General features: G+C 39.1%; 1 protein-coding gene across 3 annotated transcripts in view; it reads right to left on the bottom strand.

The window, feature by feature from the left end:
• The window catches only part of LOC133441855 (protein sidekick-1-like), a 383,972-nt gene that overhangs the window by 21,028 nt on the left and 337,255 nt on the right, over positions 1-25,689 (bottom strand). For all 3 annotated transcript variants that reach the window (XM_061719569.1, XM_061719580.1, XM_061719588.1), the window contains 7 exons: positions 23,075-23,269; positions 15,789-15,990; positions 4,201-4,304; positions 3,994-4,064; positions 3,139-3,277; positions 1,557-1,613; positions 1,327-1,428 (listed from right to left, as the gene is read on the bottom strand). In XM_061719569.1, the coding sequence (XP_061575553.1) occupies positions 1,327-1,428; positions 1,557-1,613; positions 3,139-3,277; positions 3,994-4,064; positions 4,201-4,304; positions 15,789-15,990; positions 23,075-23,269 (870 nt within the window). The remainder of the gene's footprint in view (positions 1-1,326; positions 1,429-1,556; positions 1,614-3,138; positions 3,278-3,993; positions 4,065-4,200; positions 4,305-15,788; positions 15,991-23,074; positions 23,270-25,689) is intronic.

The following is a 25,689-nucleotide window of genomic DNA, read 5'->3' as shown; positions in this document are numbered from 1 at the left end:
TAACTGTTTTCTTCATTAACTTTGTCTCTTACATTTCTTACAGCGCTGACTGCAGGTATTCGTTTATGCACGGGTCTCTTCACATCCTGCACAGGAGTTCAATCAGTTTAATATCTGGACTTTAAGTGAGCAATTACAGCACCTTGTTTTTTTTAAATTTTTTTAAATTATTTTTTAGATTAACTGCTATGCCGGGCATCACTGTCCTGTTCTAAATCTAAAGACCTCACATTTCAGTGCTGAATGTGGTGCTGTGTGCAGAGGAGTTCATGATTGTCTTTGTGACTGCAGGGCTCCCTGGTTCAGTGGCTGTGAAACAAGTCGCCACTGACCTTGACAATTAGCAACAGGTGTTTGTTCTTTGTTTAGTTTTCACCGAAAGGTGGTACAGTACAATATGGTTAAACATTTTGTTCTCATGCAGCCAAAGGCCATTGTTACAGAAGTCCTCTGGGTTTGTCAAATTTAACTTTGAAAAGCAAACATGTGCTTCTGTGTTCCTCTTAGAGGGAACATACTTTCTTCTGACATCCCTTACAAAAACGTCAACATTCCTTTGGGCACTAATGCTGCCACAGGGGGCCCTTAGAGGGTGAGATGTGGCTTCTGAGAATTGTTTACCATTTTTTTGGGCTCTGAAAGCTCTGAACTTGTTGGGATGACCACCCTTGGGGATGATGTGGCAGCATCCAATATTTTTCACTGGTAAATGACAGACTCTAAATTGCTTGAAAATTCATAGACCAGCAAACATTACTTTGCTGAGATCACAACTAATGTATTTACAAGATTGTCATTTCACTGGTCTGAAGCATTAGATTAACTTCTGCTTTTACAGTTGTGGTTAAACTTACTGACAATAAATCAAGTTAAACTGTTTACCTTCTGAATTGTTATGGTAAAACTCAGGGTGTATTTCTTTTTTCACACATCTATTCTGCATATTTTCTTAGTCTTTGTTTAATAAACGATAAAAAAGTACATTATTCCAATTTTTAACGTACTTCAGAAATTTGACAAATCATCAATGTAAGAGATGTGGAACTGCCACCATACTTTCTAGATCCCCGTGAGGAAATTGAGTGGCAGGGCCTTGGTTATAAAGCAACCGATAAAACAATTAAATAAAATGTGAATTAAATCTCTGTGGAGACTTGAAACAACCATCTGCATCATCCTGCACCCATCAGGAAATTTGATTTTGGAAGTTATGAACATGCTTACAAAACATTTTTTTCCCATTATATTATCGAAGCAAGAGAGTTTTTAGATTTTTTTACAGCTCATATTTAAATCCAGAGCAACTTTTTTGCAGTTTTCACCTACCCGCCTCTCCAACAGACACCTCGACCGGAGTGGACGGTGGGCTCTCTCCAATGATATTGTAGCTTGTCATTACGATCTGATAGCGTTTGAACTTCTTCAGTTCTGCCAGGAAACAATACACCATAACTTTCAGATATGTCTGCACAACATAACAGCACAAAGGTATTCATTTTATGTCTAGCCAGCTGTCTCTGGAGATTAACATCTGAGTTCTCCAATAAATTACTCACGTGTCAACTCAAACTCTGTGAGTGAGGGGCTGCTGACTGTCTTGAATGTGCTCTTGGCTGAAGAAATGTGAGAAACAAAATGGACAGAGCAGATATGAATACATTTTCAAGTTAATTCATCAACTTCGGAATTCAAACACCCTTTTAAACTTACAGAGATTTCACCAACTTCCACTCTAGACAAACAGAATTATTTTACGCAATTGACAATAACAATGTCATACTGCGTAATAACATTTTACTGTTGTTACTGAGTAAAAATGGTGGCGTCATGAGGAAACAGCTTTGCAGTTAGGTCCATTTGCTGAAAGTCAGGAAACACAGCTGGAAATGTATTTTCTGTCATTTTTACTTTTAGATTTTTTTTTCCCGCACTTATGACTTTTTCTACAATTACCTCAAAAGACAGAAAAATTGGGCAGTGAAGTGTCACTTTGCACGACCGTATTGACAATTATTTCGATCCAGGTTTTTATTGCTTATTTCATGCTTTGACATCTTACGAGAGTTCATATCTTTCTCTTTAAATCAAAGATTTCAGAGCAGCAGCTCAAACGTTAACACCAGTTTTGATAACCCGGTGGTATAAGATATCTACTGCATTCCCTGGTTTATACCTTGGTGATGCATGACAACAAAAAAAAGGGTCAGTCATCTCCCATCTAGTGTGCTTATACTTATACTAGACTGAACTTAGAATACCTTTTAGTGTTTATAAAAAAATGTAGCAACATTCTTAAGCATGTAACCCAATCACTAAACACCAGCTGCTGTAACACATCTTTATAAAACTGCGTTATGATGTTTTAGAAAACTAATTTAACATTCAAAAACCCAATGTAGAAATATCAGAAATGTCACTGCTGGAGGCCTGTAGATTGGCTGTGTGGATGAAAGCAGCCACTGACAACTGTGCTAATCAGTGGGGTGGTCCTGCATGTCTTGTAATACCGCTTTTTCCCACTAGAGCTGCTCTTCATTATGGCCTACGCCAGAGGCTGACACATGAACTTTCTGGTGATATGCTGCGCTATTGCTACATGAGTGGCTAGACCTCGTTAGGCCGGGAATACACTTGCTGTTACGATGCGTACATAACGATGCTACGTGTATCCTGCATTTGTTTGGCACCTTGGTCATGAACGTCCTCAAACAAATATATGACTATATACATTAGAATGCTAGAGGCGCTAATGTTCGCCAGTGAAGTCACTAAATTAAGTCGTCACATAGTTGGTCAAACTAAAAGTACATCCCATGACTTTAGTCACCTGTTTGACAACTCAGTCAAATCCATGACCCAAGAATATCAGGATTTTTGATTCTCTGTGATACTGGCATAGTAAAAACTAAACCCAAAGCTTCAAATTAACTTTGTGACTTTTGTTGCATGTTAAACTTTTTGTTTGTGCTTGTGTTACCTTTGTCTACAAAAGGACATAAATATTGTAACTTTGACAGTTTCAAGCAGTAAATCTTGCCTTACCATCATCGTCATTTTCATTAAACCTGCGCAGAAATGATACCTAGTTGGGGCAGGACCCAGAGAGTGTCCGAGTTCATAAGTAGCAGAAATACTCACTTGTAATGAGGGCACTTGTGGTGTTGTTTTTGGTGGTCTGGCTTTCTGCTCCTGTGAGAGTAGAAGTGTTTCCTTGGATCTCCCTATAATACAGCCGGTATCCAGTCAAAATCCCATTAATACTTCCTTCACTAGGACGCTGGAGACATGAAAACAAACACACATACGTATGTATAAGTAATAGGTACTTCTAAATTTAATAAAAGAATGTACTATGCTCTTCTTGGTGCTGTAAAGACACGGGGCAGGCCAGCAGAGACGTTTATGCGCAGCACTTTATTAGCTGTTCATTTTAAAGGGTTGGTGTATTGGTCCGGCAGTAATTTCCAAAGGCAAAGTGATGCCTCACAAGGTTTGGCATCCTTGTAAAGGGTGATGAAATTGCTGGTCAGTTTGTGCTTTCCTTGCCTCTTTATGCTTTGACATAAGGCTAAAGGATGAGATGCACTGAAGAGGATGAGACAAGCTTTGACGTAAACAGAATCTTTTTACTGAATTTTCCTCCTGCTTTCCACTTTCTCTATTGCTGGACTGATAGCCAAAGGCTCCTCTCGACCCATAACATATCTCCTTGCTTGTTTACATTCATTAAGAGTTGGACGCCCCCCCGTAGGACTTTCTGTCCCTCCCTCCCTCTGTCTGTTTCCCTTTTTCCTTCTAATTCCTCTTTACTGCCCTCTGACCTCCCCTGCTTTAATAAATAAAGATAATTGGACTGACATACATACAGACACATACATTTCTGGGCTGTAGAGGACAGACTTACATTTTACTATTAACCCTAGTTGCCGTAGGCTCTGCTGTGCATATGTGTATTTCTTAGAGACTGTCAATGTGTTTGAAGTAGGAAAATACCTTCCACTGCACAAGCACTGAGGTAGTAGTTGTTGGTTTCACTGAGAGGATCACTGGTGGTTCATTAGGCACTGGAAAGAAAACACGGAAAGACTGTGAACAAAGACATAAAAGCTGACTATCTATCCCTTGTCCTTCAATTATATGATCTTTTTCAAAGTCTTCCTTCTTCTTTCCTCCCGTGTAATCTGCCACCCAGTGTCTTACCATCCTGCAGAGTTTTAATGACCTCCGACTCTTTGCTGAGAACACTGTTTCCAACATCATTGGTGGCCAACATCCGAAACTTGTATGATGTGAATGGTTTCAGCCTGCAGACACAAAATATACACATGTACATGGAAAGGTGTCATAAAAGTTAACTCATAAGACACATTCAGAGATATATGGACAAATTAATTTACATTATTTTCAAATTTGTGTCTATATGCGTGATTCACATTTTTTTCAATGTAGCTAACCATTTTGAACCATTCAGTGAGTACGTAGCCAACACAAATCTGTCAAAATATTAGTCATGTTTCCATTACACTTTTTCGTTCAAGAAAAACAAAACAGTGTTTTTCTCTGTATGAGCGTAACCCTCATAGTTCTCTTTCCCTATATCCTTAACTAATCCTGTTAGACTTCTGTTTTTTTTTTTAATCAACTATCTGCATATACATGGTGGGTTGGTGCGGAGTTGGGCCTCAGATGCAAGTTTTCTTGCATGTGCTAGTGAAGGTAAAAGTGCCCTTCACCAGCCCTCTTCACAGTCTAACCCAGGAGTCACCAACGTTTTTGAAACTGAGAGCTACTTCGAGGATACAGAACAATATAATAATAATAATAATAAGCTTTATTAAGGACACAAGGTCCATAGCAGAACAGACAACAGACAAAGGGTACAAAAAATAAGGATAAAATCCACAGTAATCACATATCACGTCACATTTACATAAAGGCTGAGACGCCAATGATTCCAGATTTTGGAGAAGAACCTGACTGAGCTCTGTGCAGGGTTGGTCAGTGTGAAAGTTATATTGTTCCCAGAGTCCGACAACCTGCACATACATCTATGCATAAGGTTACGCAGTACAGCAGTGCAGGTAGGCACACCGACACTGACAAACAGCTGACTTGCACTGCTCCAGCGTGGCACCTTGAGCAACAGCCTCATCCCATCATTATAGGCTACATAAAGTTTCTGCATACTGCTCTTTTTATAGTGACGCCACAAGTGAGCAGTATACATGGGGGTACAATAGGCTCTAAAAAGTGCAGCCTTCACAGGTACAGAGCACACACCAAATTTGCGTATAAGTGTGTTCGCTTGCACATACAATGCATGACACTGTCTATAAATGTCCCCATCATCGGACAGGTTGTCATTAATGTAGTGTCCCAAGTATTTAATCTCATTGCACACTTTGAGGACAGTGCCAGACAAAAAGAAGTCAGGAAATGACAGTTTGCTGTCCTCTTTGGTCCTGACGATCATTATGTTGCTTTTCTTTGCATTGTAGAGAATGTCAATGTCGAGGCCATATTGTGAGCAGACCCTCAGTAGCTGTTGAAGACCAGCACTATATGGTGAAAAAATAACTAAATCATCAGCGTACATCAGGTGGTTGATGATGGTGTTACCAACCCAAAACCTGTACCACAACCACTGAGCAGCTTTGATAATTCATCCATATAAATATTAAATGAAAATGGAGACAAAATGCTACCCTGTCTAACTCCATTGCATACTCCAAACGGAGCAGACATAAAGGCTATAAAAGGCTATGAAAGGCTACTTGCTTGGTTTAACTTTTTGAATAAAGCAGGGTTTCTCCTTTGATCAGAATATTTGATATTCACTTATTAAAAGCGCTGCCATAACCTTTCCTAACAATAATTATCAAATTGATTTATCATAGCGGGAAACGTATTTCAGCATGAAACTTTTTTTATTCTTAATTCATTTAATTTGTGCCATTTATCATCTCTTCTGTAACATTTTAGGAGCAAATCATTAACATCTTCAAATCAAGTCCCATTGATACTAAACTCAACCACTGTAACACTTTTTAGCAAATCATGAACTATGTCCCGCGTTTGTAGAAATGATCAGTTAGAAATCTCATCTATTTCACTTTTCAAGAAATCCTTTTCACATTTTTACAGTAAATCAAAGTCCATCTGTACTAACCACAACCAGCAACATTTTTAGCAAATCATGAACTATGCTCCATGTTTTTAGAAAAGATCAGGTATGAAAAAAAAAAAAATCACCACGTTTGTGCTGATAATAAAATACTGAAAAGAATAGCAATTCATTTTAGACATTGATGACTGCTGATTTTTAGAGCAGAGTCTGGGGGGAACTCACAAGGTCCCTGTGGGCAACTGGATGCCCGTGGGCAACGAGTCGCCCATGTCGGCTACCTCTGGGCTAATATAACAAATGTTATTAGGACCTGAGATGGATTCTGTCAAAGAGGACTAAAATCAGACAGTGAAGTGTAGACAAAAACAGAAGATTGTGATGGATTTTGCGTGTGCTATTGATAATGCCTTGGTGTGATGTGTGTAAATGAGCGTATGATGTTTTGTTGTTACGTTGGATATAACTCCCGATTTGCAGAAGAGTTTAAATGGCCAGAGCTGAAGAGACACATAAAGCACACAGTGATGTTGACCTCCAACACGAGTTCAGCAACAACTTGCGATCACAACCAAAACTTCAGGCTGAATCACAGCTGGTACTGGTGTGTTGAGTCAGTGCCATGCAGCAGACCTCCCCAGTGCACAAGATTCACTCTCCATCCCATCAGGAACCATCTGGCAGGTCAGCCCCCCGCAGATACTTGTAAGTGTAGGTGATGGGCCCTCACTGCCAAGATGACAAGTCAAGATGAAAGTGGAAGCAGCCACACACCTGCAGCTCCGAGGAGAAGGCACATGGGTGGGGAGGTGGGTACACCTGCCCCAACCCATCCGCCGTCCCATGAGGGGCCCAGGATGTGTCCCCCTGCCATGGAGGCATACGGCAGAAAGGAGGAAATGGACCCACAGAGAACAGTCTAGAGCCGCCCCTCACTGGCCCCCCAGTATCGGGATCGCTACATCTTGTGGGGATCCGGCCAGGGATCCCCCCCCCAGGAGAACAGGTGTCAAGTCAGCAGAAGTCAGCCGCTCTCGTACCACCAGCACCACCAGGTCGGAGGGACGACCCATCCTGCCACTGCCCACCAGGAGCCGAGCCCCCAGACAGCAGCAGGCCAGAGAGGGGATAGTGGGCAGAAAGGAGATGGAAATACCGTATTTTCTGGACTATAAGCCGCACCTGTATATAAGCCGCTTCTGCTCTATTTAAAAAAAAAAAAAAAAAAAAAAAATGCAAGTTGCAGATATTTATGTTGTTAGATTAGATATTTACTACATGTACAGAAGGATTTTGAACTGTAAATGATGTATATGTTTGTACCTAAATAGATCTTTCCTAACAGTGTCTTTTAACACGGCAGCAACTTTGCTGATTAAAACGGGACAGAACCAAGAGAAAATAACCACTATTTATTTATATATTTAAAATCTGCTTCTACTTCTATCTGCTAAAGAAGAAGTAGTGTATTCTTCTTTGCATTTATTTTGTCTTAGTTTTGATTCTAATTCCGGTTAGCACTCCCCCTAGCGGTGGAAGAAAAATCCATAGATTAGCCGCACCTTTGTATAAGCCGCATGGTTGAAAACCTATGAAAAAAGTAGCGGCTTATAGTCCAGAAAATACGGTAATCAAGGAGACCTAGGGCCACCAATACCACCCCGGATGTCCCCTTCCTCAGGCAGGTCAATGGCGAGTGCGAGACGTTTCTTCAAAACAACGAAAAACAAAATCTCGTCTTTGAAGATGATAAACAAAAACACCTTTAGCCTTTGACTAATTATTGAAATTGCCGCTACCGCTGTTGTGAAAATAGTCAACAGAAGACGAAGGCAGTGGATGATCATTCAAATGACTATTCAGAGGCAATTAGATTATCACTAGTTTGTGATGACTTTAGATTGACTGACTATGTCTCATCCAGCACTGCCAGGGATGTAGAAATGCGCAAAAAAAGTGTTTCCAATACACTTTTGTGATGAACTGCATCATCAAAACGTCTAAAAAATCACCTTGTGAAAGTGTGAAAAAGCTTTTTTACAAAAACAAGAGTACGGTAATGGAAACACGACTATTTAAAATCACTATTTGAACTTAGTTAAAAAAAAAAACTACGTAAAAAAACCCTGTATAGAATACTGCAAAATCAACAGATGGTCAGAGTGGAGAGGGATGCGCTTCACGGTGCTCAATGACTTTTGACACGATACACAGATTATTAATCTAGATTTAAAAATGTGCTTTTCAATTGAAAGCTTTGACACTGTTGCCAGCATTGTGTAAATACCTCGACTTAGTGAGATGTAATGTGTTGTCAGCTGCCCCTTGGAGCATTGACATGTAATAAAATGTATGAGAGTTGCAAGACTCGAAGTTGATTAGTAATGTAATCAGCTAGATTAATACATAAAGCAGGTCATTTCTGTAAAAGGACTTCTTTGTAAATTTATTCTCAACAATGAGCATTCATTAACTTCTAAAACAATAGTAAAAATGTTTGAATGTTTTGGTTCATCACTATTTAGAGTGAGATCTTGTTCAGTCACTTCTCTCCATGGCAGCTGTCTACCAAAGACCATTTGACTGATCCAGCTCACCGTGATATCGAAGGATATTTGGGCTTTATGGGTCTAGTTGAAGGGTATCAAAGAGCAGCAAAGTCATTGCAGCTAAATTGGTTGGATTACCAGAAGGCAGCATAGCAGGTGTTCAGAAATGTGTTCCGAACAGCTACAAATATCTTCCCACAAGCAAATGGTAACTATGTAGAGACTGTGAGGAAGCCAACCACATCGAATATCTACAAAGAGGTCCTGAATGTGAAGAACAAAGTCAGAGCCATCAACATGTACGGCCTGCCCTGCCAGATACCCTGCTGGTATAATAATCTGGCCACAGGAGGAGATGGAAGCCACTGATGTCAAGATGAGAAAACTATTCACAATGCATGAGGGGTTTAGCTCCCCAAGTCGAGCCCCCCAAGACTGCATACAGCACAGAAGGAGGGAGGGAGGCTGGGGACTAGTGAGCATCAAAGTACGAGGATAAAAGAACAAAGATCCAAATAAGAATTCCTCAGACAGCAGAAAGCTAGTGAGGAAGGAGCAGCCCGTCTGTACCAACCCTCAGTTCCAAGAACCACTGAGAGGTCTTTCCAGTAGTTAGCACTGAGGAACTAATGCTGCTCCAGCACCAGACCAGGACCTGAGCAAACCGAGAACATGAAAGTGGACTTTTGACAAACAAGACAGAAACAGCCTCCCGTTTACAGCTCTACGGTGAGAAGGTTGAGCATATCACAAGTTTCAAATAGCTGAGAATGATGGCACACCAACAGAGCCTCTGTAATTGATATGACCCAACAGCACCTCTACTACCAAAGCAAACTGAGAAAGGGGAACCTGCCACAGAGGCTTGCTGTGATCTTTTACCGATGCACCACTGAACGTGTGCAAGCATGCTGTGTGGCGCGTGGCTTCTTTAGCTGCACAGAGGCAGAGTGGTTAAACCTGCACATGAAATGTGTTAAAGCCCCATTGTGAAACATCAAGACCATTTCTACTTCACGCTGCCTGCAACAAGCACACTGAATCGTGACAGATTGTTCACATCCATCCCTCCTCCAACAGCTACCATCAGGAAAAAAGCTCACATCTGTTTGAGCAAGAATCAGCATAATGCCAAACAGCTTCTTCTTTCAGGCCATAAGACCCCTAAACAGCTCTCTCCTGCCCCTTGCCCCCATACCAACTCATTTTTAACCTTTATAAAGTACAAGTACTATCTGATGTTTACATTATACTGTCATTGTTATAAGGAGCAATGTCTGCATGAGGTTCGGAAAAGGAAAAACAGTTGTGCAGCTAAAACGTGCAGGATAATGCCAATATGACAATAAAAATTATAAAATCTATTTTTGAAGAACTGAACAGAATATGACAACAAGATAACTTAAGGATATTGAACTTCAGCACTAGGGCTGGGCGATATATTGAGATTTTAATATATATCGATATATTTTCAAACACGATATGGTACGAGACAATATCGTTTATATCGATTTAAAAAAAAAAAATAATAATTTTTTTTTACATTTTCTTTTTAATGATTTTGATATAGCTTATTTTGTGACAAATTGACTTGAATGTTTTATTTGAGATTTGCACAAATGTTTTGTTATTTGCACAACTGTCAACCTCAGTGGAAAAGTTAATTGTTATGCAGGAAAGGGATATTTGTTTTATTTTATTCAAGAAGCATTTTTATTCTATATATGCAGGCAGTTTATTTTTATTTCATTTGTTTTATGCATTTTGATATTGTGCAGACCTCTGTTAATAAAGGAACCTGTGTGACATTTGGCACGAGGCTTTGTATTAAAACTGACTGTTTTTTTAAGGGTTTGCCTCAGAAAAAAATGAAGCTAACAGAGATGCTATAATGCTTTGGGGGAAACCCCAATTAAGGCACAGAAAAAATATCGAGATATATATCGAGTATCGCCATTTAGCTAGAAAATATCGAGATATGACTTTTGGTCCATATCGCCCAGCCCTATTCAGCACCCATCCCTACACACGAGTTATTCTACAAAAAAGATTCACAAAGTACTCACAGACCTCCTTGCTAAAACGAAGAGGTAAAAACTCCACTGGGTATCTCCACCGCATTCTTACCTGCTCTCAGACACGTTTTGAGCCTTCATTGGCCTTGGAGGACCACACATGCTTTTGAATAACAATTATCTCCTACTTTTCTTAACAGTCTCCAGTGGCACAGTATTTTTATTGCAACACTCTCACAGCAACTACCTTTCTGCTCTATGCAAGATTAATGCATCACCGAACACAGAACAACAATATACAGTTCACAGTTAGTCAGTTGAAGTCTAACTATGATGACAATTACAGGCCTCTCTCATCTTTTTAAGTGGGAGAACTTGCACAATTGGTGGCTGACTAAATACTTTTTTGCCCCACTTTATATCAGTCACTTTTAAATCACTTAACTGCAGAGGTCCTTATTATCAAACTGACGTACCAGAAAAGTCAACTTTAAAGTTTGCCAGTTTCCCATCCACCACCACCATGATATTTAAATTTAAAAAGAACAAGCTGTGGGAAAAGTCTTAATTGCTCAAATCAACAAGAGATAAAAGAAGAAATTCAGTAATAACAATAAGTCTACTTCAGCTTACACATCTACCTGCAAGATCTTTCTCTAGACTTTATTTACAAAGTACCTCGGGAACTACAGAAGACCAGCCAGAAATAAATGAAGGAAACAACAAGGGAGAACACATTATCCTGTATAATAATGAAAAGGGCCCAATAAAGGACAAGAAAATGCCCCGTAGATTTGTGTATACAGTAGCAATAGAACATCATAGACACTGAGCTCACACAAGGTGGTATCCCAACAGCACTGGGGGATCTCAAGGCCAGTGTCTGAATGTGTGTGTGTGTGTGTGTGTGTGTGTGCACATCAGCCTGAGGGACACAATGTTTTGCTTCCAAAGAAGTCTCTGTGGAAAACAACAATTAGTACACATAAGTAATAAGTGAGAGAGTGAGCGTGTGGAGATGTAAGCTAATGAGAGCATTTTGTGATCGAAAGAGTTCCAAAATGACATCAAAACATCAGCAGTAGCTCCACCATCATGGCGGGTGGACTCTCCCTAAGGCACAATGAAAAAGACTGATGCAAACACATGCAGAGAGTGCACTTACTTCAGCATCCCAAACAGCTCTGTGATAGCTTATGGGGGAAGATGCACAAACAGTCTCAAAGCAAGCGGGAACTCACACAACACTGGTAAAGAATCACAATTCTCTACTCAGGCTGTCAGGGAGGTTGGAGCTATCCAGTCTGAGCACTGTCACCTGCTGCCTTAATGACAGTATCACAGGGAACATAGGATACAGAGACGAAAAACAGGCGTGTAAAAGGGAAGCATCACCTATTGATATCAGAATGTGTGGGGGTTTTTTAAAGCATTGGCTGCTGAAAGGTTGGGGGGGTAGCAACGACATGAAGGATTAAAGACTAAAATGCAGTAATTGTAAAGCAAGAGAATAGATAAATTGCAGAAACAAACTTAAAAGCGTCAAGGAAGCGAGAAAAAACTGGAAAAAATAGAGGATTAAAAGAAATGCAGAGTGGTTCCTGCTGTGCCCGTGTGATTAGGTGATTGACATCCTCTCTGTTCAGCAGTAATTATAATCACTCTACCCTACCTAATTTTTTTTAATTCCTTTTTTTGTTTGTGATTTATGTTTTCACGCTCAAATCTGTTTCAACTTTAAATTATAACTAAACAAAACCTTTCCCACTTTATTCTAATTATATATTGTTTGTGCTGAATTCACAGCATTTCCTATTTCCCCCTGTAGAGGATGGAGATATTTCAAGATCACTCACAGCTAACAAAGAGTGGACGTTCAACTTGTCATGCTAAAACAATAATTTCTGTCTTAGATTTTTATGTTGGAATAAAAATTTCAAGCAAAAGTAATCTTTCATCCTGATTTCTTAAAGTTGGACATTTGACTGTTAGTTGTCCTTCGCTGTTCTCTGAGGTAAGGTTCCTATGTCTACAGATAGGCATTTTATGTTTATGTCTTGTCAACGCCATTTCCTTTATGGATACACATTTGTTCCATCATTCCACACACCACAAAAAGTTTGAGACAATGAAGCTTTTCATCACTCTGTAATGTTGCCATTAGTTCTCTTAACACTCTAACAGTGTTACGGCGTTGAGGATATCAGAAGATGAAGGTGCTACATGTTTTCTATGCTTCCTGCAAAACTGTCATTAGTTGTGTCGTAAGTTATATGTAAAGACATTTAATCAAGTACATTTGTGCATTAATGCTGCCAACAGAAAAGTGTAAATGATCTTTGCCAAAGCCACTGATAAAACTTCAGTCCATTACAGGTCTTGGCTTGTGGACACATCGCTGATAACACTCTGAATAACGGTCTTTTTTCTTTGATTTCACAGCATCTATTTCTTCCAAAAAGGTCTTTAATACTGATTTGTGTGACAACAATACACACATTTCACAGTGTGATGATCCGTCCAAGATGCATCTGAAACCAGAGAGCACCTTCCTAGGGACAAAATTAATTCTCCTTTCACTGTAAACCTTTGAGTGACATCACCTCATCAGGCTCTAAATCAGTAAGCTAAATAAATGTTGACCAAAGTGCTTCACATTCAAATAAAAATCTAAATAAAAAAAATAAATAAATAATGAAACAGCCATTGTAATGGCTTTAAATAAGCAACATACTCTACTTGACTCAAAATCCAAGGATAGAAGGTGATTCTCTGGCAGATGAAAAAGTGTGTCCATTACACTTCAGTGCTAAACTGGACTACGGGACACATCATGAAAGCATAAAAAAGTTTGCAACAGTTGACAATTTTTGATGTATTCTAGGTGTTTTCAGTTGAGGTTTTCCTTTGTGAGGAGTGGTTTTGCATAAATATAGTGGTAATGGAAATGCAACTACGGTCTGAGTGAAGACAAGAAGGAGAGAGACTTCTGCTGCTGAAGTTGGTCAGGATTTTACTGTTATTCAGGTTGCAATCTCATTAATAATACAGAAAGTTATAGCGGTAATAAACTGAAAACATCCCAGTCAAAGTGTACAATGTAAGTATGAATTGATTATTTTCATTGATGAAGACAAGTTCAATAGGATTCAGATCAGCACTCCCAGATGAACACGTCAGAATAGTCCAATGATTTGTTCTTAATCATTCTTGGCTGTATTGTGTGTTTTGGGTCATTATCCTGTTGCCGGGTGCTTGCTCTTTTTCCAAATTAAAATTCCAGACTTTTCCCAGACTTTTTTAAAACTGATATTTTTTTTCCCAAGACCTTAACTTTACGTACTTGTATACTTGTGTGCCTACTGCCTACTTCATTAGTTGAGATTGTACCAATTGTGTTTATTAGAAATGTTTGTTAGAATTTTTTATAGGCTAGTATTCAATGAACGAATGCATTTTTCACAGTAAATTATGTTTTTACTGATGAAAACGTTTCAAAACATGAAAATCACAAGTACATGAATTTCACATTTTCACAATGCCTTTGAGCATACTGTAAAATTCTACCATACATTTTTTCCCCATACTTTATTAAGACTTTCACACAAAATTCAAGACTTTTCAAGGTCTGGAAAACAGTGTTTAAAAATTCCATACTTATTAAGACTTTCAAGACTTGCGCAAGCACCCTGTGTTGGAGGACCCATGACCTGCAACTGAGACCAAGCTTTCTGAAACTGGGCAGCACATTTGTCTCCAGAATGTCTTCACAGTCTTGAGATAACGTTGCACAGATTCAAGACAACTTGACCCAGATGCAGCAAAGCAGCTCCAGAACATAACCGAGCCTCCTCCATGTTTCACAGTAGCTACAGTCTCTTTCATTTTTGTCTGAACATCGAGCTGATGTGACTCGTCAAAAAGCTCCAGTTTTGAATTCACGTGTCCAAAGGACACTCCCAGAAGCTTTGTGGCTTATAAATATGCATTTAGATAAATTCCAGTCTGTGTCTTACTATTGTTTTTAACAGTCTAGTCTTCCTTGGTTGTTCACTTTGATTTAAACAATGACAGATGAAGTTGACCTTGGAGGTAACATTGAATCTTTTTGAAAGTTGCACTGGGTTCTTTGGTTACCATTTATATGATCAATCTTAGTTGTTGTATCCATGTACAGGGATGTTGGTTACAGTCCTGTGGAACCTAAACTTTTGAATGAAATTTCCAACGGTAGTCACAAGAACATGAAGCTGCTTGGAGATGGTCTTCCAGCCTTTACCTTTAACTAATTGTCTAGAATTTTCTTTCTGATCTTCTCAGACAACTCTCTCCTCTCTCAGAGTGACAGCATTTAACCCTTTAAAAAAATCAGACTATCTGACTGAAGATTGAAGACAGCTGTGATGATAACTACAGGAAATTCTTTATTTAAATATGTCATTATGGGTCAAATTATTTAACATATTTTCCAGGGGTACCAATTCATTTGTCCTGGCCAGTTTCATTTGTTTGTTTTTTAATGTTCAATTGAACCAAAGTTTTTATTTGTCTGTGTTTAGTAAATTATTATCTATTGATACTTTTGTCAGTTTCAAATTGTCGTTGTCAGTTGAAGTGTAATTGAAAGTGACATGTTGGTGGATCATCTGATGGATTAGGAATCTGCTCATCGCAGTTCGGCAAAGTCGGGCCCCAAAACAGCAATTTGCATAGAGCCCCAACAAAGTTAGAAATGGCACCGATGCATAATAACAAATGTATTCAAGTTGACTGGTCAGAATAATCATAAAACGTGTCCATCCACTGTCTATACCTGCTGTAAATCCTATTCAGCGTTATGAGAGTCTGCTTGAGCCTATATTTCAGCTGTGATAGAGAAGACGGTGAGGATAAATTGTCAGTACATCGCAGGGCTACACAGCGACACACAACCATGCACACCCTCAGAGTTGGGCTCAGTTTTAAAAACACCAACACAATAACCTGTAAACATTCTCCAGACAGTGCTATTTTAGTACAAACCCAACATTGTCATGAAACAGACAGGTATGTATGTTTATGCCTGCCTGTAATGTTACATTTGTGCAGGTGTGTGCGTACCTGTCAACAATCCAGGTGGTTACGTTGTGTGGGATATCATCTGTGTGCGCCTTCCAAGTCCCGCTGGGTAGCTCCTTGAAGTGCAGAGTGAAGTATCTCAGAAGTGAGGAACCTGACCCACTGCCAACCCAGTATAGATGAAGCTGGCGAGATTCAACCTCATCCTGAGGAACAGACAACTTCCTGGGTGGCTGTGGACGCTCTGTGGGTGTGAGGAGGTTGGAGGAAGGTTGTACAGAAATCAGTTCATGCAGAAAATTTGATTATATCTTCTCTTAATTTAAAAGTCAACCTGAACAGTAGTTGTGAGAACATGAACACTTGAATGATGACGTGATGGGTCAAAAACTTCAAATATGGCAAAAGCATGGAAACCTGTATTTGCCATCTTAACGAAAACTCAGTTAAGATTGTTTCTAATAAAGGATAATTTACTGCATCTTTGCTTCCATCAGCTCTGTTAAGTTTTTCTTTCATTCTTTCTTTTCTTTGTTTTTGTCATGCTCACTTGTATAAATCAAAAAGAGATCAGAGGACCAGAAATGTGACAAAGAAATAAGTTCTTCTAATGTTGAAATCCAGCTGGAGGGTGTCTTGTTTAATCCCCTTTGCTTGATCAGAGGAAGTGTGTATCTTGAATGAGTCATAGTTATGAAGTACACTTAAAAAAAACAAGTGAACTTATATAGATCTGCATCCACATTTAATATGATGATGTCCTCATTTCTACTTTTTTGTAATCTGCGGTCAACAAAATATCTTAATGTGTTGCAGTGATTAAATATAAGTAAATCAAAACATCACAGTTTTGTGTCTTTGCAACTCAATTATAAGATGGTTCTGGCTGTCCGTATCTGTACAACTATCTAACAGTAGCTTTGTGATATGCAGACCTTTGTACACACACACACACACACACACACACACACACACACACACACACACACACACACACACACACACACACACACACACACACACACACACACACACACACACACACACACACACACACGACACAAGATAAAACTGTCTAATTTTAGGGGCAACGGGTTATCGATTAAGCCTCGGAATAAAAGCATTATCGATTGTCCTTAAAGTTTAATTAATCTGCACTTATTTTCCCAAATGCACACACAGCCTCATACAGCTTTGACACCCACCACTCATCCTTATCCAAAGTAATTTGAGTCAAATCTTTGTCTGCTTCTGAACACAAACCTCATTGCTCATTTTCTTCCAAATCTGACTGCCGTATATTGTACCGTCTTTTATCTTTCTGATACCATCTATGTCCTGCCTGTCTTCCCCTTTGCTTTTATCCACAGTTAAGATCATGTTTTGGTTAAAATATAATATCCACGTACGGAAGCGCTTTTATCATATTCATACTGTGTAACTGCTTCATAAATGAGAAGACATTAAGTGATTTATTTAAAGGGAACTATCATGGCATTTAATATCTATTTTAAACAGGCCTTGAATGTCTTAAAAACAAGCTTTTGATTGTTTTTGCTAAATAAATTAGAAATTCAGCCTCTGAGCCATGTCTTTATCTTCCCATTCTCTAACCTCATTCTCTATGAGGGATTCTGAGTGGGCGGGGAGGCTATGATAATGAGGCACTGTGCTGATTGGCTGCCTGAATGACGCGTAGAAAATGGCGGAAGCTCCGGCCGCCAGAGTTGTTGTTTTTTCCGGCTAGAGTTAGTTGTGGGTGTGGTTTCACGCATCGCTTCTGTCGTTACGTAACGAAAGGGAGCAGAATCTGAACGGCTCGTAGAAGCCACATCACACTGGATGGCTCATCCGGGCGGCTGTACAGACACTGCAGAATTTGGTTGCTTTCCTCCTTCTCTGAGTTGGCAGGCTGAGGGGAGACCACTTTATATATGTTAAAGCAAAAGAAACTGTGTTTTTCATAATAGGTCCCCTTTAAGCCAAATATGTCATTTCCCCATTAACTTATCAGTTATCAAAGCTTGAAGGCAAAAACTGGCACAGTTAAATCTATGAAAATGTAGTCAACATTTTCTCTTTATTGCATTTGGCCCCACACGTCCACATTCACACCCTTAAAGATAATTTTCCTTTTCTAGGGATTAAGTGGGTCTCTTCAGGATCAACAGAAGATATCTCTATTAGGCTGTTTAGCCAATCTCACACTAAGAATGAGCCATTATGTTACTGAAGTGGAACAGAGCTCCCCTGAATCCTCTTCTTAAGAAATCCTCTTAATGAAGCTTTGGATGTTATGATATCTCATCAAATTAAAACGGTCTACACAAGACCATACCTTTGAACGACGTGTTATGATTCTGAACTTAGACAAAAAATCCCATAACTGACTTATTTTGAAACTTCTATGGCATTTCAATTATGTTTTGATTGACACAGATGGTGCTGCTAAGCTGACAGAGAAAATTGGAGAGAGCGGGATCAAGGATAAAAAGGCTGAAAGTTAATCATTTGCTTCAAAACCACTCTGACTTCAATCATGAGGTGCTTTCAATTTGGTGGGATCATACACCTCCAGAACAAAAAAAAGTTGATAATAAAATGAGTTATTAAGAAGGTTATCATGATTCCTGATGAAAGACTTAAAAATATAGATAATGCTGGCAACCCAGACGTAAATTCTCCAGGGTGGAGTTCACATTCAGCAGCTTCAGGATAATTGCAGACCACCTGATGATTACAAACACTTGAACACGAATCTAATGAGCTCACAGATGCAGAGTGTAAACACTTGGTGACAAAATGTAAAATGAAGGGGAAAAAAAATCATAATACATCACCTCAAATTACAATCGTGCATACATCAAAAGTACCGTATTTTAAAGCGCACTTAAAATCCTTGCATTTTCTCAAAAACCGTCAGTGCGCTGTATAATCAGGTGCGCCTTATGTGTGAATTTTGTTGTGCTTACTGACCTCGTACCAATTTTATGTGGTACACTGTGCTCAAAAATCTGTCAAAATGTTTTGGTGCGACTTTGGTAAGTGACGAAGCCGCTCCGCTTGATTGATGGTCGGGCTGTTCAGCTGACACGGGGATGTTGTATTAAAATTGGTCCTTGGTTGGATACGGGTTGCAACGTCAGACAGTGTTAGATAACTAATTATGTAGCGCTGGCAAGCAACCATCATACAACATCTGGTCAATGTTACCTCACTGTAATTAAACGTTAGGTTTTAAGCGTAAACCCAATTTTCAAATCTATATCATAATCTAGTTATAACCTAATGTTGTTCCAACCTCACAATAACTTCAGCTGTCTGCTGTCGCTGGCAACAATGAACCAATCAGAGAACAGCACGTAGTACTGCGTTTACCTCCGGCACTTTTTATTGGTGGATTCGTGGGAGACGAATTATTTAAAATGTGAGTCTATTTTTCTGTATTAGTTACAACTGAACAATATTTGAGTTATTGTGAATGAGTTGAATAAAGTTCGACTTACCAGATGTTTTTTTTGCTTTATATATGTTTTATCATGCGCCTTATAATCTGGTGTGCCTTATGTATGAAAATAGACCCATTCATTGATATTGCGCCTTATAACCCGGTGCGCCTAATGGTCCTCAAAATACAGTAATATCAATTTTATGATTGAAGCCATTATGCTTTGATATATGTATCAAAAACATTCTCTGTAACAGCACTTTCATTTGTACATAAAACTGAATTTTTGTTTCCCCTTCAACTTTTGATTCTTACAGCGCATACTGTAAAGAAATGTTTAAACATAGGTGTGAACTTGCTTTTGTGATTGTGTGGTTGTGCTCAGATTCTCTGTCTTTCAGTTGTCTCTTGATGAAACTTTATAAAAACCAGCTGCAGGCTCAAGATAACATTTACATAAAATTAGTTTTGCAATACATAAATGATTTCATACCATATACTGTGTCACCGAGTCATTAAAAAGCTCACAGTGCTTCATATTAGCACACTGATTTCAATGGCAACATTTATAGGTCCCCGTTAACGATTAGTGCAGCCGAGTGTTTTTATAATCATTAGCAGGAATATAGCTTGTCACTAACCTGCTTCACAGAGTAGGGGCCTCTTGTAACTAATCCTGGGAGGAAGTGGAAAGACTTCCCTGAGGGTCATAGTTAATGATATTCCAGTTAGGAATAAATGTGCTTTAGAGCCATTGTTACGGTTCTGGACTACTTCCCTCCTTGCTCATGGTGCTGTGTGTGATTGTGCATCTTTCAGCATCCAAATCGGAGCGTCGGAGCACCTTTTTGGGATTGTTTCCATTGTTATTTAGTGTGGTTGTACGCGAGCAGTTCGCTTCTGGCTCTCTAGTTGCAGTTCGTTGGTGAGAATTTGTTGTTTTTAATTTTCCTATGCTTGCTTATCGCTCTGCACTAGCTCAGAGATGTGTTTTGTTTGTACAGTACATGTACAGGTTTCTGCTTTTCAGGTTGTTAAAACCTGGTACCTGGAGACTGGGCCATTAATTATTTAGTATATTTTAGCTTTATGGGTGTTAATCTGCACACAAATATTTGGTTAGGTATTTTAGGTTACTCTATACTTCAAGAGCAGGCTGTCCCTCTGCGTTTTCAAGAAGCTCTTGTAAACCCTCCTCTCCTAAGAGCGCTCCCTATCCATGACAACTTAATCTCTCTAACCTTTTAACCCACACCTACATGCTCTCTTAACCGCACTTACTCTACAATTTACTGCATTTTCTGTGGCTCGATTATTTTTCCTCAGTTGTAAGTCGCTTTGAAAAGAAGCATCTGTTAATGTAACGTTGTTACAGGCTTCTTGTTTGTTTCTAACATGAATATTCATGATTAGTCTACAGACCAAAGAATTTTAATTTGTCTCCCTTAAGTCTTTTTTTCCCTTCCCAGACTGCACCTGTGAGGCAGTTGTGTTGTTCAGCCCTACTCTTATTATAGAAGCTCAAAATATGAATCGTGCTCAACTTTTCCCTTTCTGTGCTTTCTTTATCTTACCTCATATCAGAGCTGCATCAGCTCTGCTTTTGTCCTGAAATCTGATGTTTACATTTATACATTTCTGATCAGTATCAGAAATGTGTCGAAGAATTTGAAATTACACAAAAGCATGGTATCTTTAAATCGGTCTGAACTAAAACTAATTGCTTTTAGCAGAAATTTATGATGCTTTCTTGTATAAATCTCTCCATCTTTCCCTTATACAATGAGTAAATATTGGTTAAAGTTTTTATTTCTGGATGCTTACCAGTAATATGCAATTTTATGTTTCTGTTGTTGGTATAAAAGAAATTATAAAACAGCAAACGCTGGTAGATAGCAGTAGTCAATGTGTTGACACCATTTCATCCTGTTATAAACTTGACCCAGATCAACTCAACAAAAGCTAAGATCTGAGTAGTGAATAACTTTACTAGCTGTTACAAAGAGTCCAGCCTTGAATCTAACTGCACCCTCAGCACCTGTTTCACCACCAGTCGTCTGTAATCATTTACTTAAATGCCTTAATTTAAAGCATTTTCCAATCTTATGGTATGAAGTCCACATGATGTCTGGACTATGTGACGAGAAAACACCACATCTTCTTGAGAACAATAAAAGCTAGACTTTTATTTGTTACTAAAATAGAAAAAAAAAGAAAGGTAAAAGGCTATTTGTTCAGTATACCTTTTTTCAGAGCCATGTCGCCTCAAAAATGTCTGTTCTTCATGGCCAAAAAGGACATATTTTTGTTTGAGGGAAAACCTGTTCATTCTCAAGTATTTTTTTTTTTTTTTTAACTAAACAGCAGGAGAGTTGCAAACCTGCTAAACCTCATACATTTCACCACGCGCAAGAGCTGTCAAAGTCTGTGTTTGACTCTGTTTCTAAAGTCTTCTGTGGTTGGTATTTGTACAGACTGTTGACTTCTAAAATTAGATGAAATATTACAGGTATATTAAAAACAAAAACACAGTTGCCACAATTTCCGAGCAAAGCCAGAACTATTGATTGGCGGTAATGACTGATTTTGGAAATAAGATTGATGGCATACAGCGGTAGCTTTCAGGCACTGACTCTCAGTTTTAGAATTAGACTTCAAGAATCATCTTCACTTTGTACATTATTTCTCCCTTGTTGAAGACTCCCCAGGTTATTTTTTTAATTCCTGTCTCTCTCACGCTTGTAATATTTAGTACACGCATTTATCTCAGTCCACATAAATGCCTAAATGTCATTTTGTATCATTGTGTTCATTTAAATTCCCCGCTCACTTGAAAGGTCATGCTTTTTATCTTGTGATAAGATTTAGTGATCAGTAACAATGGATTCTACATGTCCCAGATAACTTGCCTCGATTTGGTTTTCCATCCTCAAGCCCCATCTTTGTGAGGACTGCTTGTTTTAGAATTAGTGTAAGAGCTTTAACATTTTATGAGGAAATAAAATACAGAAAAGGATGAATAAAAAAATAAATGCAGGTTAAAAGATTCTGCTGTTAATCTGGGATTCCTGCTTAAACATTCACAGGATATTTTATTCTTTATGTTTGTGAGGTTTATTAAAAGCATTTTACAGCTTGTCTTATGAATTTCACATGATATCTGTACTGCGTGAATACAAGATGGCATGACTTTTCCTGATCATTGCTCAAAGAGTCACCCTTTTATTCTGACTGAATTATTCAGCAACAAAAAGAAAAAAATATTTTAATTGAATAATGCTTGCAAATGAAGCAAATGATGTGTCATGGAGGTCTTCAACTGAAATATTTGGACTCATCAATGAAAGAAGAATGAAAGCACTGGCACAAGCTTACAGCAGCTGAGAGCATTTAGTATGACCATGTTTCAGTTATAAACCTACAACTAAGCCTGTATATCAAGCCTTGGACCTGACTTATATGGATTCCACATTTGAAATGAAGCCATCATTACAAAGTAACATAAGATTAAGCTCTGCAGCAGTATTTTACTGCCCTCTATTTTCAAATGGTTCAGATTAGTTGCACCTATGAGTCATGCTCAACCTTTCTGCTGGATATAATCGTGTGTGTTCAGAGCTGTTTTTCATGGAGTAATTGCTTCTGAACTGTTCAAAGGGCCTCAACTCTTCCATTTATTCTTCCCAAAAAGAGCTTGGTTTGCTGTCATTGAGATAGCTAATTTATTATCATCTATATTATGGATGGCATCTGTTTCCGCTTTTGCTGACAAGGATAGAGAAACTTTTCAAATAAATTATCAACTGTTTTGTGGGGAACCTTGAATGGCCATGAGACAGAAAAATTAAACATAAACAGTGCCTAGGTGTGTGTCCTTTACCTCTGCGCTCAGTGGTCACTACCAGGGCTTCCTGTTGCTCGCCCCAGCCCACGGCAGTGCGAGCAATGAGGCGGAACACGTAGGTCTGCTCGGGGGAAAGTCCTGTGACGGTGAACTGGCGAGCGTTGGAGCCCACCTCCACCGTGGTCCAGCGCTGAGGGTCCCTGCTGTCAAGCCGGTAGGAGATCTGGTAGCCTAAAGGGAGAACAGAAAAAAAGACAAGCTGTGAGAGAAATTCCACATCTGAATGTATTTCTTTGTGTGTTTGTGGAAAGACAACACCATGTGAGAAACATAGCTGCACAATGTCATACTTGCAGCTTAATCCCCCTCACCATATCAAAAAAGAAACGTGTTTCTCTGGAGGTGAGGAAAGTACATATCCATTCTGAGGCGATATGACACATGTTGTGCTTTCCTAGATAGAGACTGCTGTAATTTTAATGCTGAACTCCAGTGCATGTTCATACAATTTCACACATTCATATTCTCTGTCACTGACAGTTATAAACATGCTGCCACTCTTCTGTAACCTTGGCAGTGACCCACGGTGCACACAGCTTGTGTCTGTTTCCCCTGTCTCAACTCCAGTAAGCCATGCAGTCACACTAGCATGGTTCAACACACGCACGCACGCACATCACTGATCTCTCTCCGACCTTTCCACAGGCCACCAGCCACTCACAAAGACTCATTTTTATTTTTTAGGATCGTATTATACACCAAGCGCACACACACGTTGTCAGACATCCCCACTAATACACAAGCTTCAAACTCCTAAGTAAGCACATGTTATTAGGTCTCATGCAGCAGGATAATATTCAGAGATTTTTGCCTAATCTGGTTAGATGGGTGATAATCTCATCAGATAGTCTGATTGTATGTTAATATGAACACTGCCAGTGTAAGATTATTTGAAAAGAAGCAGATCAGAAACGGCATCTAAACAATTGGGTCAGAACACATTATTTTTTTGCATTGAATATCAGGAGGACATTATTTCTCCCAGCTCTATAATGCTAAATCATACTGCATTGGACAGATGGGACAGGAGAAACGGGAGACTGAAAATGGATGCCGAGGCAGCTCAGAACCTGGGTGACCCTTTGTTTCCTCAAGAAACCAGAGAGACAACATACTTACATGAACAATACACAGATCCTATGAACAGACTTCCACTCAGCCTCTGAAACACCCCATGTGTCTTGATAAGCTTCCAAATTATGTTACTGTTTGTTTTCAACATTTTGTGGAACAGTTCGATTTGTATTGGTATTTGAATGGTATATAAAGTATTTGTACAAAGAAACAACAAAAAAACAAGTCTATGGATGCATGTTATTGAAGTGAGCTGAATTACTGAAGAAGTTGATGTGCTAAATTTGTGTTTATAGGCTAGTACAGTAATCCCTTGGTATAACGCGGTTCACCTTTCACGTCTCGCTGCTTCACGGATTTGCATTGTGCATCATGTTCTGCATTCTGATTGGCTAAACAGTCTCCCTGCTTCTTCACTTTCTGTGTCAATAACGTTGGTCGCTTAGCAACAATGCTGAGAATGGCCAATGAACTTCAGCGAGCAGCTCAGGAACAGGAGCCTTTGATGAATCGTTCATTAGAGTTCTCAAATAATCTCAGTAATGAAATAAATAATTCAGAAAATACGAAAACAATATTTTTTGAATAAGCCTCCTTGGTTTTTGACATTGGTCATGTGTTTGTGCTCTCTTTGTCTGACAATATTAGGTCAGTTTAACAGGGATTTAACTGAAAAAGAATGTTCACAACAAGGTCATTTACAACCTGACACAGTTTACATAAATTATATCGACTGTAAACACACTGTAGGAGACAAGGGAAGCTGTCTAGGATTACTGAACTTTTCTGTCCACACACACACACACACACACACACACACACACACACACACACACACCCTTATTTGTGTAGGACTGCATGTTTATGTATGTCAGTGTGCTTGAAAGAGGGATTTGCCCTCCCACTCAACCCTCTGTCAAAGACTGGTGTCGCACTAAATGTCCTCCCTCCAATACAATACAGTCACACATCACTCAAACTGTCTCGCTCAACTGCCTCATCCACTGAGTGGACGAATGCCACTCTCTTCCTCTGTTTGAAGTACACACACATGCACAATAACACACTCCTTTTTTTTTACCTCCACTCTGTATTTTCTCCCCATTCTGTTTTTCTGTTACCAGGTCAGCAGCTCAAACTGCACCCACAACTGCTACCCCAGTGATATTCATGAGTAAAACATCGTTATAACATCTTTATAAATAAGTGTACACACACACACACACACACACACACACACACACACACACACACACACACACACACACACACACACACACACACACACACACACACACACACACACACACACACACACACACACACACACACACATATATGTAAGGGATAATGCCCAACGAAGTGTACATTAACATAAATATATGGACTTTGCGGAGGCGTCGTCCATATATTTATGTTAATGTACACCTCGAAGGGCATTATCCCGCTTATACATGGTCACTTACCAAAAAACATGAATATTAAATCAGTTATTCATGCTTTAATGTGTTTTCAGT

Source organism: Cololabis saira, chromosome 1 (assembly GCF_033807715.1).
Source record: "Cololabis saira isolate AMF1-May2022 chromosome 1, fColSai1.1, whole genome shotgun sequence".
NCBI classification, from domain to species: Eukaryota; Metazoa; Chordata; class Actinopteri; order Beloniformes; family Belonidae; genus Cololabis; species Cololabis saira.
This window is presented reverse-complemented; position numbering and strand designations above follow the sequence as displayed.